The sequence below is a fragment of the Trachemys scripta genome, chromosome 3, assembly GCF_013100865.1.
Source record: "Trachemys scripta elegans isolate TJP31775 chromosome 3, CAS_Tse_1.0, whole genome shotgun sequence".
Taxonomy (NCBI): Eukaryota; Metazoa; Chordata; order Testudines; family Emydidae; genus Trachemys; species Trachemys scripta.
In genome coordinates, this window is record NC_048300.1 from 149,844,512 (window position 1) to 149,861,082 (window position 16,571).

A 16,571-nucleotide genomic window follows, 5' to 3' on the forward strand; every position below is an offset into this window, starting at 1 on the left:
GGGCTAGCTACCAGTCCATGGACAAGAGGACATGGTTCGGTACCGTGACCACTTGGTCCAGGGGGTGCCTGCTGGGAACGTAAACCATTGCCAGCCATGTCTGCAGGGGTTGCAGATGAAGCCGGGCATGACTGACCATATATGTGCATGCTGTCACATGGCCCATCAGCCGCAGGTATGTTTGGGCCGTGGTGATCGGGTGCTTCCTTAATGAGACCTGCTGCTTCCAGGGCAATGAGATCTGACATAGCCTGAAAGCGTGCTTCCAGAAGGAAGGCCCTGGCTCGCGTGGTATCAAGAACCACTCCGATAAACTCTAAGCGCTGGACCAGCATTAACATGGACTTTTCTATGTTTATTAACAGGCCCAGGTTGCTGCAGGTGGAACGCACCAGATCAAGGCTTCTTTGCACCTGCTCTGGAGACCTGCCCTTGATGAGCCATTCGTCAAGGGATGGAAAGATCTGGACCCCTGAATGCCTGAGGTAAGCTGCTACCAGCATCATGCATTTCATGAACACCCTGGGAACTGAGGACAGGTCAAAGGGTAGCACTGTGAACTGAAAGTAGCACCTGGCCACTATGGAACGCAGGAAACGTCTGTGTCCTGGGAATATGGAGACATGGAAGTAAGCATCCTTTAAATTGAAAGCGGCATACCAGTCTCCCAGATCCAGAGAGGGGATAATGGAGGCCAGGGAGATCATGCAGAACTTCAACTTCTTGAGAGACTTGTTGAGGCCATGCAGGTCCAGGATGGGTCTGAGGCCTCTCTTGGCCTTTGGGATTAGGAAGTATCAGTAGTAGAATCCTCTTCCTTCCGTTTCCTGAGGAACCACCTCCACAGCCCCCAACTGCAGGAGCTTGTTGATTTCCTGAACCAGGAGTTGTTCATGAGAGGGGTCCCTGAAGAGGGATGTGAAAGCAAGGGGCGGGAAGGAGAGGTTTCCAAAAACTGCAGGATATAGCCTTGAGTTACTATGTCCAGGACCCAGCGGTCTGATGTAACCTGCGACCAGGTCGAGCGGTAGGGAGAAAGGCAGTTGAGGAAAGGATGGGCAGGATCCGTCTGGATGACTGGGGCATCGCTACCGAGCGCACCCTCAAAATGATCGCTTTTGGCCCCCCAGGTACTTAGCCAGTCTGGGCTTGGCTGGCAAGTGGGAGGAAGAAGGGCAGCGACGGCTAAACCCAGCGTCCCTTCTTCTTACAGATCCCTGATGGGCTTGCCAAGGTCTTGACAGTGGCAGAGGCTGGAATGGCTTTCTGGAAGACTGAAGGGTATGCATGCCCAACGAGTGAAGGGTAGCTTTAGTGTCCTTCAACCTGTGTAGCCTGGCGTCCATCTGATCGGAGAACAGCCCAACTCCATCAATGGGGAGGTCCTGAATTGAGGCCTGCATCTCCTGGGAGAGGCCCGTCACCTGGAGCCAGAAGCTGAGTTGCATGACCACAGCTGATGCGACCATCCTCGCTGCAGAGTTCCATGCCATCTGCAGGGAACATCTGGCTGCCATGATACCTTCTTTTACCAGGGTGCCGAACTCCTGAGCCTGACCCTCAGGAAGGGAATCCTGGAACTCTTTAAGACTGTCCCAAAAATCAAAATTATATCGGTCCAGCAGGGCCTGATGGTTCGCCACCCGGAATTGTAGGCTGGCTGTTGAATTAATTTTTCTGCCAAATAAAAAGAGGCTTTTGGCTTCTTTATTTTTGGGAGTAGAGGCAGTGGGGACCTGCTTGTACTTTTTGTTGGCTGCAGACACAACCAGCGAGCCCAAGGGTGGGTGGGTATAAAGGTACTCAAAACCTTTGGCCAGCACAAAATATTTTTTCTCGGCCCGTTTCGAGGTGAGCGGGATGGAGGATGGGGTCTGCCACAGTGACTTGGCAATCTTGAGGACCCCTTTGTGTACAGGCAGGGCGACCTGGGCAGGCATGGAGGCCGAGAGGACATTGAAAAGGATGTCCTCCTGCTCAGTCATCTCTTACACCTGGACTTGCACCCAACTTCTCGGCCACCCACCGCAGAAAGGCTTGATGCTCCCTAAAGTCATCCAGGGGGCTAGCCCTGGAAGGTCCTGTGACCAGCTCGTCCAGGGAAGATGAGGAAGACTTGGCCTCTGGTGGAGGCACTGAGGGCTTGGCCACCGCTGGAGAGGGAGGTTTAGGGTTGGGTACGGGATGCTCTACTCCAACCTCAGAATGGGCTTCTGGTACCAGGCCCAGTGCTGGTGGGGCTGCCTACCGCTGCTCTGACGAGGCCACTGAAGAGCGATGAAAAGGGGCATCAGCATCACCAGAATGCCCCATGCTCCCCAATACAGAAACTGCATTGGCCACTGGCCTTGCTGTCAATGCGGTGCTGTGGATAATGAAGCAGGCTCCGGTGCCCAATCCTGTTGCTGAGACCGGGGCGATGGGCTGAACTGAGCCTCCGTGCCAGAGGAACCACTTCTGGCAACCAGGGAGGAGCCGTCGACGCCTGTGTCTGTTTACTGGTCGTGGCTACCGGTGATCGCTAGCCAGGCTTAATTGACTGGTGACTGTACAGGGGAGTATGGTCCTGGTGCCAGGGAGATCAGCGTTGAGGAGACTGGTGCCATGGAAACCAGCAAAAGATGGGGAGCATTCCCATGGTTCCAGCAATTGGGATCGTCGAGAGGGTGAATGATGTTGGTCATAGCATGGGGAGCGTTGACCACGTGCTGGACAGTAGCACCAAGGAGACTGGGAGGAGAGTCAGAGCGACCAACGACGAGATTGGGACCTGTCTCTAGATGCTCTACGCAGTGGAGATCGACATTTTTTGTCTGGTGACTGGTGGTGCTCCCCCGCCAGGGGTCTTTACGGTAGGCTTGCCTTCTCGGGGAGCCTTAGCCTGTTCCTGCAGCACCGAAGACATCCTAGGAGCAGGTGGAGACCTGTGCTCTCTCCGTGCCTGGGCTTGGGAAGATGATGGTGCAGGCAAGGTTGTGGGTTCCATACCACTCTCAGGAGTTGGTGGTGGACCTTTAAGGGGGCTAAGAATCCCGGTCATGGAGGCACACTTGCGTGGCTCTGGAGAAGGCTGGCAGGCAGGCCCAGGTCCTTTGCTGGATGACCCCTGGTCCTTCTTACTCGGTGCCGGAGACCGCTTTTTAGCCTTTTCTTTGGTACCGGCAATGATGAACGGTGCTGAGAAGAGCCAGGTGCCAGTGGCGTGCTGTGCAAGAAGGCTGAGGTGCTCGGTGCAGCCTGCGTGAAAGGCTCGGAAGCCGGACGGAGGGCAGACTCCATCAGGAGAGCCCTGAGGTGAATATCTCACTCCTTTTGGGTGTGGGGCCGAAAGTTCTTGCAGATCCAGCAATGCTCCTTGACGTGTGACTCCCCCAAGCACTTAAGGCAGCTGTTATGGGGGTCACTCACAGGCATAAGCCTGCTGCAGTCTGAGCAGGGCTTAAACCCAGGATGCCAGGGTATGGCCCGCCTTGGGGAAAGGTCCTGCTGGGACCCTAACTATCTAACACTTAACAACTGCTTAACATTATCAACTATGTACAAGAGGCCCGAAGGCACGAAGTCCAAGGGAAGAAAACTGCTAGCTCTTGTCACTGACTGACCACCATGGGCAGTAAGAAGGAATTGAGAGGGCGTGGGCCGGCGGTGCCTGATATACAGCGGCATGAGCGCGGCACTCTAGAGGGCACCACAGCCAGCCCTGCGGGTACCGCTAAGGCAAAAATCTCTGACGGCTGCGCACATAGGTGCATGCACACCCAGAATGGAACTGAAATGAGCAAACACTTGAAGAAGAATCCCCAACCCTGTAACCAACATATCAATGTAACCTGTCCCAAACTGCTAACAATAGTGCACATTTAAGACATCAGAATGGCACAATAACATTCTATTATAGCTATGTATTCAGAGAATATATTAACATGATGTTTTTTAGAGAGCTACTCTGCCAGTATTACTGAAGCACATTAATTTGCAGCCATTTAGGTTCTCATGGAAAAGTCTACTGAGCATGCATATTATATTTTTGGGTGAAAAAAATATAATACATCTGAAGAAGTCTTTGCTGCACATACATAGTTAATTCAGCTAATTCACCTTTGCAAGGTGTGCAAGGATTTAACAGTGCAGAAAACTGTGGGGTCCTGGTCCATGACTAGTTGCCCAGATGCTACAGTAATACTAACAATAAATAATAAATGCAATGAAGGTTCCAGTGGAATCCTTGTCTCAGTCATTGTGGAACTTATAAGGGGGGAAGGGACTAGGAAAAGGATGCTGCTTGTTTTGAAGGGTGTGGCTGAAGAAGCCCAGTGCTGATGCAGTTTAGGAGCTCTGCAGAGAGTGGAGACTAAAAATGTCTTCTCCAGGTATGAAGCATCTAAGATTTATAAGAGTGGGCTTCTCTCTTGCAGACTTCCTAAAGCATACAGGAAATGACTGGAGCATCTTGAAAAATCCATAGTTGGGGAAAGATCCTGATGCCATCCCCAGATACAGATCTACATTTTTCATAAAATGGGCTCCTTCCTGATTCTAATGGGAGTTCTCCTTGAATAAGGACTGAAGTATCTGACCGCATGTACTAGTTTTTCCTTGGCAAACTGAATGCCAGAGAAGCATTCTAAAATGAGACTGATGAGAAAATCCTGTTCTGGAGTGAGTATAATATTGAAAGTGGGAAGAAGAATAACCATCAGTATGATTTCTCTTTTTTAGATTGAAGTTGGGTCTGGAAGAAACTTAAACAGACCCAATTCTGCTTTGCTGTCATTATGAATTCAAACTACACCAGGGGTTGGCAACCTTTCAGAAGTGGTGTGCTGAGTCTTCATTCATTCACTCTAATTTAAGGTTTCACCTGCCAGTAATACATTTTAACGTTGTTAGAAGGTCTCTTTCTATAAGTCTATAATATATAACTAAACTATTGTTGTATGTAAAGTAAATAAGGTTTTTAAAATGTTTAAGAAGCTTCATTTAAAATTAAATTAAAATGCAGAGCCCCCGGACCAGTGGCCAGGACCCAGGCAGTGTGAGTACCACTGAAAATCAGCTCATGTGCCGCCTTTGGCACCCGTGCCATGGTTGCCTACCCCTGAACTAGACTATGAACAAAATAGCAACCTGAAATAAAGTAGATTTACAAGAAGCCTGATTTAAGAGTTTCAGTAACACAAATGTATGTATAATTACCATTTTACTGGTTTACAATTTAGTAGTTTAAGCATGGATAAGGGTTTCACCAAAAAATTTAGAAATGCTGATTTCTCTTTGACAAAGGTTCTATTGCAGGGCACAACTGATCTGATAGAAGCACTTCTGGGAGTCTACAATATTTTAGTATTACCATAGCAATTTAAAAATACTATATTGGGCATATTTAACTTAATAAAAAAAAGTGATTCTGAATTTCTACCAATAACATAACACCCAAAATTAACTGAAGTCCTGAAATAGCATTTTTTTTAAAACTGATTCTTATTTCACAGGATGCCAACATGACTTTATTCTGGGTGCATGAGGCAAATCAAATGCCAGAGCCAAATGAAGTGACTTAGTCATTAGGATTTGAATGTATGGTAGATGCGCCCCAAATGGCATCCAGTGCCATCTCAAGTTGTATGCCATTTATAAAGTACCTATCATTGCAGTGTCTAATCACCTAAGGGTATGTACAGTTATCTCAGCCTGCATGCACCCACCTTGGTCCCATTCCTTCTCAAACTGGACTCTACAAAGACTTAGATATGAAATTGTCAACACTATAAACATTTTCTCCTTTTCATTCTGCCCTTCAAGGATTGATGCTTCTCTTATTTTATAATCATTACAGCTGCTCTCAACTTGAAGAAGGTATATTGGGGCTAGGAATGAAAGAAATCAAGGGAGGCAGTATAATCACTGTTGCAGAATGGACTGACTTGTGCTATTTTCTGTTATCATTGCAATCTCTCTAACAGGAGCAGGGCTTTAATACCTAACTCCAACTAAATTTCTCCTCTCCAATTGGCACTGTGGATCTCTTATCTGCAATGCAGACTTCTATTGTACATTCTGCAATTGTTCCCCATGCAAATCTTCAGTTGACATCAATGGGACTAGTGTTTGCAGAACAACTGCAGAATTTGAAAAAGCGATTCCAATAGAGGAGGCTAATTTCATCCTCATTCTGTAAACACAGTAGTACAGTGGGTGCATTCATGGTCCTTCTATTTTACAGATTGTGAGAGATTCTTTATAATTAAAATGGCAAGTACCACTGGAACCATCATTATCTCTAAAAAGTGAATGAATGTTTTAAGTACGGCTCTTCCACACAGTGGCAAGTTGTGCTCCAAGAAGAGCAGCACAGGCAGGCATAATTGCTTTTTTGAGGGCAAAGGTATAGAATCTATTCCATCCACTAGGATGGAACTGATTTTTCCCCCTGGTGTCAGAGTCCAACTCTGGTGCAGAGAGGAGCAAGGGCCATGACCCCCTCTCCTACCCCTTTTTAGCAATTTACTCCTTAGTAGCAGAATGCAGGGAGCACAGGAACATCTACTGTGCAGATTGGTGAAGAGAAACTGCTTCTGGGGCAGCCACACTGCTCAGAATCCCGCCAATTATATTTGAGTACTGCTAGAACTGGTTGACACTTTCAAAGAATCAGAAAAGTTGTAAGGGCACCCAATGTATGTTTTAGTGTCCAACCTTTGTATGGGTGGCCTTTTCCTTTATCTTTATCTCAATGGATACTAATTACATGGAGAGTCAATAAAATTAAAGAATACCGTCAAGGTACAGTAATATAACACTGTAGGTAGCGGAACATTTAATAAGAAGACGGCTCATAAATTTCATTTGGGTCCTTTATTTTTGAAGGCGGGAATAGAAAATTGCAAAACGTTAATCCACACAGGTGGAAATTATTTTAACAATGATATAAACTTCATTCTTTCTCCACACTATAATCTTGAGTTCCTCCTCACAAGTTACCCTAGGGCCGTGGTGGGCAACCTGTGGCTCAGGGCCACATGCAGCCCATCAGGGTAATCTGATTGTGGGCCGCGAGACATTTCACTGACGTTGACCGTCCGTAGGCACGGCCCCCCGCAGCTCCCAGTGGCCGCAGTTCACCGTTCCCACCCTAGAGACAGGATTTTCTCATTCTCCAACTAAATTGTGTTGTTGATGATGTTACATTGGAATTGTGGGGCTTTATTTCTGAGGAACAGATACATTAACAGTGTAGAACTGCTGATGGAGACAGAGACAGAACTAGCATTTTTGGGTAAGCCTGCAAAATAATTTTTTTTGCACCTCCCCCAAATATAACTGATTCCTGGGCACCATAATCACATTGCTATGCACGGGGCTGCCTAAGTGAGATGATTTCTTGACTTCCCAACTCAAACTTAACTGAATCCTTTTATGTAAAACATATGTGCATGCCAGGGTCCTGGGGAGTGGAGGGGGAATCTTTATTGCTCCCTCAGCTGCCTATTGCTGCAGTAGAGCTTCGCTGCTTGTTCCTTTCCACCCTAGTGATTGATTTATATTGTCAAGGCCATCTTTGCCAGGAAAAAATGTTACAAACCTATTCTCTTCACAAATGCTGAATTTTTCCTTTAAAATTCTAGTCCCCCCACTCTGGCCCTGAGCTTCTTGTCTTGAAGATTTAAAAGTATACTAGACAGACATCTGGATGTTCTCCAAAGAGCAAAGTCAAATAATGGTATATACTAGAAAGGATTATTACACCAAGACTTACACGTTCTCCTTTGGGACCTCTGTCACCTGCTCTTCCCATCAGACCCTGAAAATAAATTTTTTTGAAAGTGTAAAATATCTTACTTAACAACTTGATTATATATTAATTTATTAACACAGCTGAAAGTAATTGTCTAGGACTAACAGTTACATTATCTGTGAAATATATTAACATTGCAAATTATGTTTTCCTACCTGAGGTCCTGGCAATCCATCTTTTCCATTTATTCCCTATAAAGAGAAAACTATGTTTTAACAATTTACTATAACTACAGGTAAATAAATACATTAAAAATAAGAAACAGGCAAGGAAAACCTTGTGATCTGTGATGGCATTAATAAATATTTTGAAAGATAAATAGCTGAGTCACAGGTTTGTGTTTTGGTGACGGCTGAAGTCAAGTGTAAAGAGCTGGAAGATGTGACAGACAAGTAAGTTTGAGCTTAAACTGCACAGCTACAACATGCCAGATTGGAGCTGAGGAGCACATAGGTAAAATAACATCTTAGTCAGCACGTTATTCTGTGATGATGCAATTTTGAAAGATAACTGAATTTGGAATTCTGCAAGTCAGAGTAGGTTCTATAGATATGGAACTGAATGAGCATGTTCCCAGTGCTACACATTCACTAAAATATGGCACACATTTATCTTACTGTAGCTATTGGCCCTTAATTGATGCAACATTTCAGGGAACAGATGGAAAGGGAAGTTGAAGGTAAAGCTATAAACCAGCCTAAATGCCCATCGATCTAAATAACACAGAAATTTTTAATTTCATTTGTGATAAATCCAGACCCCTCTCCACACAGTCACCGAGGGCCCCAGATGCAGCAGAACCAGTGTGGTTCTGCTGAGTGAGAAGGAAGAATTTGAGGAGTATGCACATGGAGAGTATTTCCCTTGCATACTGTAAATGCAATTCCAGGAGGACTATGTGTTTGCTCATACAGTAAATTGATTGAGGCAGGGAGAGGGATCAGGCTGAGGGAGATGAGGAATAGATCTCTCTCTCTCTGGAGATCTCCTAAATTTTATCCCAGGGTAGTGCAATGACAGTCACTACTACAGCTTTGGGACTGCATTAACAAATGTAGATTTTCAGACCAGTTTTTAAACTGGGTAAATTTGGCGTGGAAGAAAGTAAAAGAGAATAAATAAAGGTTCTATACAGGTTCTATAACCTTGCTCACTTACTTCCACATTGCCCAATTTAAAAAACGATATTCTCAGTTGTAAATGTCAGCCCATCAGACTCAGTCTAGGCTCTCAAAATCCAGCCATATTCTTTCTTCCAACCTGACCACTAATAAAGATTCTGACTCAGAGCTTAGCTCAAAATATTTTGTTAATGGGGTGCTAAAGTAACAGGGAGGCCAGCTCATCCATCTATATTTGTATTGAATGCAATGCCAAGAGGAATAAAATCTGTTTCTACGTTAAAGTAAGAAAATATAACTCTAACAAAACACACACACACACACACACAATAATTTTACAATTACTCCCCCCATTAGACTGCAATTTAAATATTGCTATTAGAGGTTTGTTACTTTATGTCTGAATCTGTAGGGTTTAAAGAGATGTTCAATGAACCTGGGATCATTTTTGTCAACAGGATTCAAAGGGCCTTCAGGACATATTCAATAACATAACTACCCATGACAATCCCAACCCTCATCCAGAATGAACTTGGACTTGCATGACCAATGCCTGGTTCTACAGCACCAGATGTTCATTTGAGGTTACCTATACATATATTATCAGGTTCAAATCTATTTATTCTGTAATCTCTGACAAGGCTGAGTGTAGCATATGAAGGGTGTGTCTACACTTGGAGCTGGGTGTGATTCCAAGCTTTGAGCTAGTGTACTAAAAGTAGAGTGTAGTCACAGCAGTGCAGGCAGCCAGGAGAGGCTAGTCACCACTAGCCTATGCTTATCAGAGAGACTAGGTATGTGATTAATTACTTACTGGTATTCCAGATTGCCCTTCTGGCCCAGGAAAGCCGATGTCTCCTACAGGGCCTCTTTCACCCTTAAATGAAAAGAACACAAACAAATATATAAAATCTTCCATTTTATATTTAATATGTAGGAATGGCAATATAATAAGCCAGAGTTCAAACATGCACTCACTGGGTCCCCTGGCATTCCCGGTGGTCCTGGAGATCCAGTCTTTCCCTGTGGAGGGAGACCAAAGAGAAACATTTAAAATCTAAATTAACAGACCTAAAATATCAATTTCCTTGAAATGAAACAGAAAATATTATGCTTATTTGGTCAAAATGCTCATGTAATTAACACATCACTAAATGCTTTCAGAGACCTTTCAGAAGTATTTTGTAAGAAATGCTTTAAAACACAGTTTTTATTTTTGTTTCATATTTATCCAATTCCTTGTCCAAAAACAAATACTGCTTAGTTTAGCCAAGTGAAATCACTCTCCAAGTCATCTTATTTTCATCCCAGATAATCTATCAGACATGGGAGCAGTACAGCATTTCCATTCCTTCCTGTCCATGACTTGTTGCTCCATTACACCCAGCCTGCTCATGTCCCTGCACACGACGTCCCGCTATCTAGTTGGTGGTTGGCCTTCAGATTTGACAGACACTGGTTGTGTTTGGATGATCTTTCTTTGGCATCCTATCATCAGTTTTCCTTCTGCAGTGTCTCCCTCCTCATAATCTTTTCAATTGTGGGCTAATATCTTACCCTGATTTCACATCCTACTCTCCTGACTATGTCTTTAAATCATTCCACTTTATACCTGCCACCTTTCAAATAACTCTCATCTTTACTGCCTCCAGCATTCTGATGTCTGTTTCATTTAAGGCAGCTGCTTTCAGCCCATAGAGTAATACTGTCAATACACTACTCTAATCAATTTTCATTTTGGTACCAAATGTTATTTTTTTCAGGCCATGATTTCACCAATTTCTGTGCAGCACTTGTGGCTAAGGCACATCCCCTTTTAAACTCATCCTTGATGCAACTGTTGGCACTGATCGAGCTTCTTAGGTACACATAAGATTCTACTTGTTCTACAACTCCCCTGCTGCATTTCAACACTTTATCTATTGTCCATGTTCCAAAATGAAACACTTTCTCCTCTTGGCATTTATTGTAAGTCCAAGTTGACTACACCCATTTTCCAAGGTAGTGAAGAGTATCAGCAATTCAAATGTGTCCGTCCATTGTAGGACAGCATCTGCTTAAGCTAAGGAGCCTAACTTATCATACCCTCCAACTCATCTAACATTCAATTCCATCTTGTCACTCATCAGTTCCTAAAACATGATTAGACCTGTACTAACACTGTATCTACAGCAAAGAGTTCTGATACCCTGCCTTAGCTGAAATAGTTAATACCACACATGTTCTTCCTTTCTCCCCCACCACTTACCATATAAAGAAGGGACATGTTGAAGAAAGTATTTCCGAAGTTTAAAAGAATGACATGAACAGCTTGTATACTCACAAGAAGCAAACATACAAAAAAAAAAAAAAAAAAAAAACCCCCACAAACGTTTTCCCTTCTGATATTTGATAAATACAGGAAATATATAATGGACATAACTCTCTTTTATTCTAATTGTACTTTTTAACAAAACCAACAGAGCTATGGTGATTTACACCAGTTGAGGATCTGACCCACTGACTGCTGTAGAAGTTTTGGATGCATAAGGAATGAAGGATTAGCTCTATGCAAGTGGGGGCTCTGGAGTTTTTTTTCAGTTTCTTAGTATGAGTTTCTCTAAAACTCTTACTCAGAAAACAGCTTAAAATACAAAGAGATATTTGATATCCCCAACTGGGGAAAAAGTTGCTTGCCCAGATTCGAGGGAATGAATTCCAGTCAAACAGGACCAATCTCCCCTAAGGTAAGATATCTGGAAAAACTCCCAATGTTCTTCCCAGACTAATAAACTATAATGGTTCTGTCATAAACCTTTCAATTTATTAATGAAAATTGTTTAGTATAAAATGTTAAAGCAAATACTTTATTTTACAGGCCTTCACAGAATCACAATGGGATGCTTTACATCAGAGATGAAACAAACTCATTAAATATTTTGTATCCAGCCAGAATTGAGAACAATACTTTACACTGACTGAAACTGACTTGGGACATAACCATTGAGAAATCCACAGGGAATGAACAGTTATGATTAGGGCTCTGTGTCTGTCATGGAGGTCACGGAAGTCATGGATTCCGTGAATTTCCGCGATTTCCATGACTTCTGCAGCGGCTACTGTGGCTGACCCCAGGGCTGCCCAAACAGCTGGCTCCGGAGCGGGCTGCTCAGGTGGCCCTGGGGACAGCCACACCAGCTGCTGCTGGAGCAGCTCCGCAGCCAGCTGCTCGGGCGGTCCCACAGCCAGCAGCACTGGCCGCTGCTGGAGCGGCCCTAGGGCCAGCCATACCGACTGCTGCTCAGGTGGCCTGGGACAGCTGGCCCTGGGGACCGCCTGAGCAGTGGCCGATACGGCTGGCCCTGGGGACCGCCCGAACAGTGCCGGTGCAGCTGGCCCTGGGGAATACCCGAGCAGCGGTCCCCAGGGCGGCCAGAGCAACTGCTGCTCCAGGGGCCCCTGGCAGCTGGTGCGCTTGGCCCCAGACCCCAACCCTGGGTGCACCCCCCCGCAGTAGCATCTCCCCAAGATTTAGTCAGGGGTATTTATACTATAAATCATGGACAGGTCATGGGCCATGAATTTTTGTTTATTGCCCATGACCTGTCTATGACTTTTACTAAAAATAGCTCTGATTAAATTGTAGCTTCATTTATGATTAATCTAATTTGCTACTGCACTATTGGATTCATAATGTCCAACATTTGATACATTCTGATTCTACAGCAACATGCCTTGAAGCTCTTATGCTATCTCTGAGACTCAGATAAATGACTTCTCTCTTCTTTCCTTTCTTTTGGATGTACACTTTTTACTTATTTTACAGGACCGTAATTAAATTGAACGGCTTAATCTTGGTGTTCTTCTCTTATTGGAACAGTGGCTAATGGAAACTGAATGTAGAGATATTGACTACCTTTTTAAATTCATGACACACATTCATAATTAAAAAGCAGTTCCTGAGCTGGTTGGGAGCTTCCCAAATTTAATAGTAATGAGTTTATTTGCATAAACTGATTGCTGTTATCATACTGCCTGCTGAAAAACTGAGGATATCTTTTTAAGTGAACTGAAATTGCAATCTAAAGAAAAGTTGCATTTATTTCATGTAGGAAAAGAAATGAACAATTAAAATGAACAACTAAAGTTTATAGTTTAAGTTTCTAGCTGCATTTATCTTTACCTACAACAAAATTTCTGGCTGGCCCCTGTGAGCTTAAATGCCTTTCAGAGACATCTCCTAATGTCAACATATTAGATATACGTTCAGAGGCTTTTTTATCTCCAAGAATAAATAAAATGGCTTCTTCATTTGCCTTTTAATAAACTGAGGAGATTCAGAACAATCTTGTATACTGTTTTGACACAGTATATATAAAAGCAGCCTTCAATTCAGACCTGTATCACACATTTATCTCATTCTCTGCTGTCATTTTATTAAAAAGGGTATCCTTTGATATTATTAACATTGGAAACTCTGTAGGTCAAGGAGCTCATCTTGATACATGTCTATAAAATTTCTAGCAAACATTACTCCACAAATAGTAATGAGTAGTGTGGATGAGCATCTTTTATGCTTTGGCATTTTTTTCAACTTTTCCCAAGAAATAAGCTGTTTCTTTCATGAACATACTCACTGGTAACCCTGGTGCTCCTGGTGAACCAGCAGGTCCCTGATCTCCCTATGGAAAAGATACCACTGCATTGTAATATTTCCAACAAATGAGAACACAGAGTCTTCAAACAGTATTAGTTAATGAAGATATGATTAAAATGGGAGAGGAAGGATTGTTTGAATTCTTATATTTAGTTCTGCCATTGACTCTTTTTGGCATTGAGTAAGTCACATAACCCTTTGTGTTTTAGTTCCCTGTCTGTAATGTCATGTGTATTTGCCCTATGTCAAAGGGATATTCAGGTGAAAGTTAATGTTAAAAATGCTTTAAAATGGACCAGGATCAAGTATCTGACCAACATGTAGATCTCCAAATAACCCTCATTTATACTCATGGCAGTGACCATAATTAACAAAGTATAATTCAGTATTGTATCACCATCTTTTTCTTTCATGTCACCTTAAAATAGTTGGCACTAATACCAACATTATAGCTTTATGCAGGGTCCTGCTATTACACAGGAAGAGAGTCTAAGAGCATTAGGGATTCTTAGTTCTACTACTGCCTTTACTATAGATTTTTTCTTTGATTCAGGGTGCCTCAGTTTCAACATATATAAAATAGGGTCGATGATGGTAATAACTAACACAACTACATTACAAGGTACTGTGTGAACAAATTAATTGTCTTTAACGAGTTTTGAGACCCTCAGATCAAAAATGCATGAATAACATATTACAGTAGAGATTGACATTAACTAGATGCTATGTCTCAAAGTCTTTTGGGCATTTCATTTGGTGCAGACCACAGATAAAATACATGTAGCCTCTTGACATTTTGGGGGCTTCAGAAAGGCAGCTCCCAGGAGCTCTCACAGATGGAGTGTAGTGCAGAGACTGAGACCGCAGCAACTGAAACAGCTTGTCTTAGCATGTGAATGAGACCACAACCAGCACCAGGGATTGGGATAGAGAAGAGGAGTCACCAGGCTAGAGGCCTGACTGAAATGCTCGGGCAGCCACCTGGAGGCTACAACCACTTCCAAATGGCGGAGGCTGCCCATCCACATCCTGCTCATGGACAGGCACTGTGCTCAAGTGATGGGAGTCAGTGGTTGGGTACTGGCTGTTAGCAAGGGTATGCGATAGACCTCTCTGTAGAGCAGGCAAAAAAACTTCCAGTTTTCCTGTCAGCCACAAGTGTCTGGCCAATAGGAAACACCCAGTTTCCCAGAGGATGTTCCATCTCACCTAGGTGTCTGTGAAACAAAACCACTTCTTCCACCCAACCAATAACCAAGCAAAACCCAAGAGGGAAAGAAGAATTCATAGGGAGAAGATTGTTTGCCAGCCTCACCCATTAGGCCTCTCTTGCCCTGTAAAACAAGGGAAAGCCAGGGTTGGAGCCACCTGGGATCTGCTCCACCCAATGAGGGATCTGCCTTGAATCTTTAACAATGAATACTTGGGATACATCACCTAGATAGATAGAAAGGGGTGCCAGGGGTAAGGAAAGCCCTGGTTTGTGGGTGCATAGCCTATTAAAAACTCACCTGGAATCAAAGGGGTGGGTGACACTACACTGCACATATGTGGTGGTCAAGCCTGCCACATGATTATTGCACAACTTACCTCTGTTCTGTCAGCCCTACAGAGCTCCAACACAACAACAGCATTCACACTAGCCACCTGGGACCTGCAGGCAGACTCTGGGATCACACCTATTTATTTGTATAGCCTAGGTGGGATTTTAACTGTATTGGCTTATTAGAAGAATATCTTTATTTCAGGAAGGGTTTGATTGTGGTTGTGGGGTTTAATCTGTTCATTCATTAATCAGTTTCCTTGCCTTTTCCCTTTACCTAATTCCTGTCTTCTAAATTAATCATATCCTTTCTCTTAATAATGTGTTTATTCCTTTTTAAACTTGGTTGGTCTACAGTTGCTTTTAATTTGTAATGTCCTAGAAGTCACAAGGGTTGCATATGAAGTTATTCACCAGGCCACTAGCTGTGTACTGAGAATGCAGTTTAGCTTCAGTGACTAGCAAGTTAAGGGCTGAGACCTGCCATCAGTCCATGAATTCCAGAGAACCCAGTGCTCATTGGTCCTAAACTGGGACACAAAGCCGGAAGGAGGAGCAAATGGACTCTACCATGCTTTGGGATCAGATGTTCTCCAGAAGGGACTACATAATGATTCATTATGATTATCATTATACATAATGATTCATTAATGATCTGGAGGATGGCGTGGACTGCACCCTCAGCAAGTTTGCAGATGACACTAAACTGGGAGGAGTGGTAGATACGTTGGAGGGTAGGGAAAGGATACAGAGGGACCCAGACAAATTAGAGGATTGGTCCAAAAGAAATCTGATGATGTTCAACAAGGACAAGTGCAGAGTCCAATGCACTGCTACAGACTAGGGACCAAATGGCTAGGCAACAGTTTTGCAGAAAAGGACCAAGGGGTTACACTGGTCGAGAAGCTGGATATGAGTCAACAGTGTGTCCTTGTTGCCAACAAGGCTAATGGCATTTTGAGCTGTATAAGTAGAGGCATTGCCATAAGATCGAGGGACGTGAAAGATTGGAAAGAGTCCAGCAGAGGGCAACAAAAATTATTAGGAGGCTGGAGCACATGACTTATGAGGAGAGGCTGAGGGAACTGGGATTGTTTAGTCTGCAGAAGAGAAGAATGAGGGGGGATTTGATAGCTGCTTCCAACTACCTGAAAGGGGGTTTCAAAGGGAATGGATCTAGACTGTTCTCAGTGGTAGCAGATGACAAAACAAGGAGAAATGGTCTCAAGTTGCAGTGGGGGGGGGGGGGGGGGGTAAGGTTGAATATTAGGAAAAACTTTTTCACTAGGAGGGTGGTGAAGCCCTGGAATGGGTTACCTAGAGAGGTGGTGGAATCTCCTTCCTTAGAGGTTTTTAAGGTCAGGCTTGACACAGCCTTTGCTGGGATGATTTAGTTGGGGATTGGTCGTGCTTTGGGTAGGGGGTTGGACTAGATGACCTCCTGAGGTCCCTCCCAACCCTAATATTCTATGATTC

General features: G+C 43.8%; 1 protein-coding gene across 1 annotated transcript in view; it reads right to left on the minus strand.

Moving 5' to 3' along the window:
* Nucleotides 1-16,571, minus strand: part of COL19A1 (collagen type XIX alpha 1 chain) — a 311,359-nt gene that overhangs the window by 21,125 nt on the left and 273,663 nt on the right. The window contains exons 41-45 of the mRNA XM_034766226.1: nt 13,533-13,577; nt 9,895-9,939; nt 9,731-9,793; nt 7,951-7,986; nt 7,757-7,801 (exon numbers count right to left, since the gene is read on the minus strand). Of these exons, the coding sequence (XP_034622117.1) occupies nt 7,757-7,801; nt 7,951-7,986; nt 9,731-9,793; nt 9,895-9,939; nt 13,533-13,577 (234 nt within the window). The remainder of the gene's footprint in view (nt 1-7,756; nt 7,802-7,950; nt 7,987-9,730; nt 9,794-9,894; nt 9,940-13,532; nt 13,578-16,571) is intronic.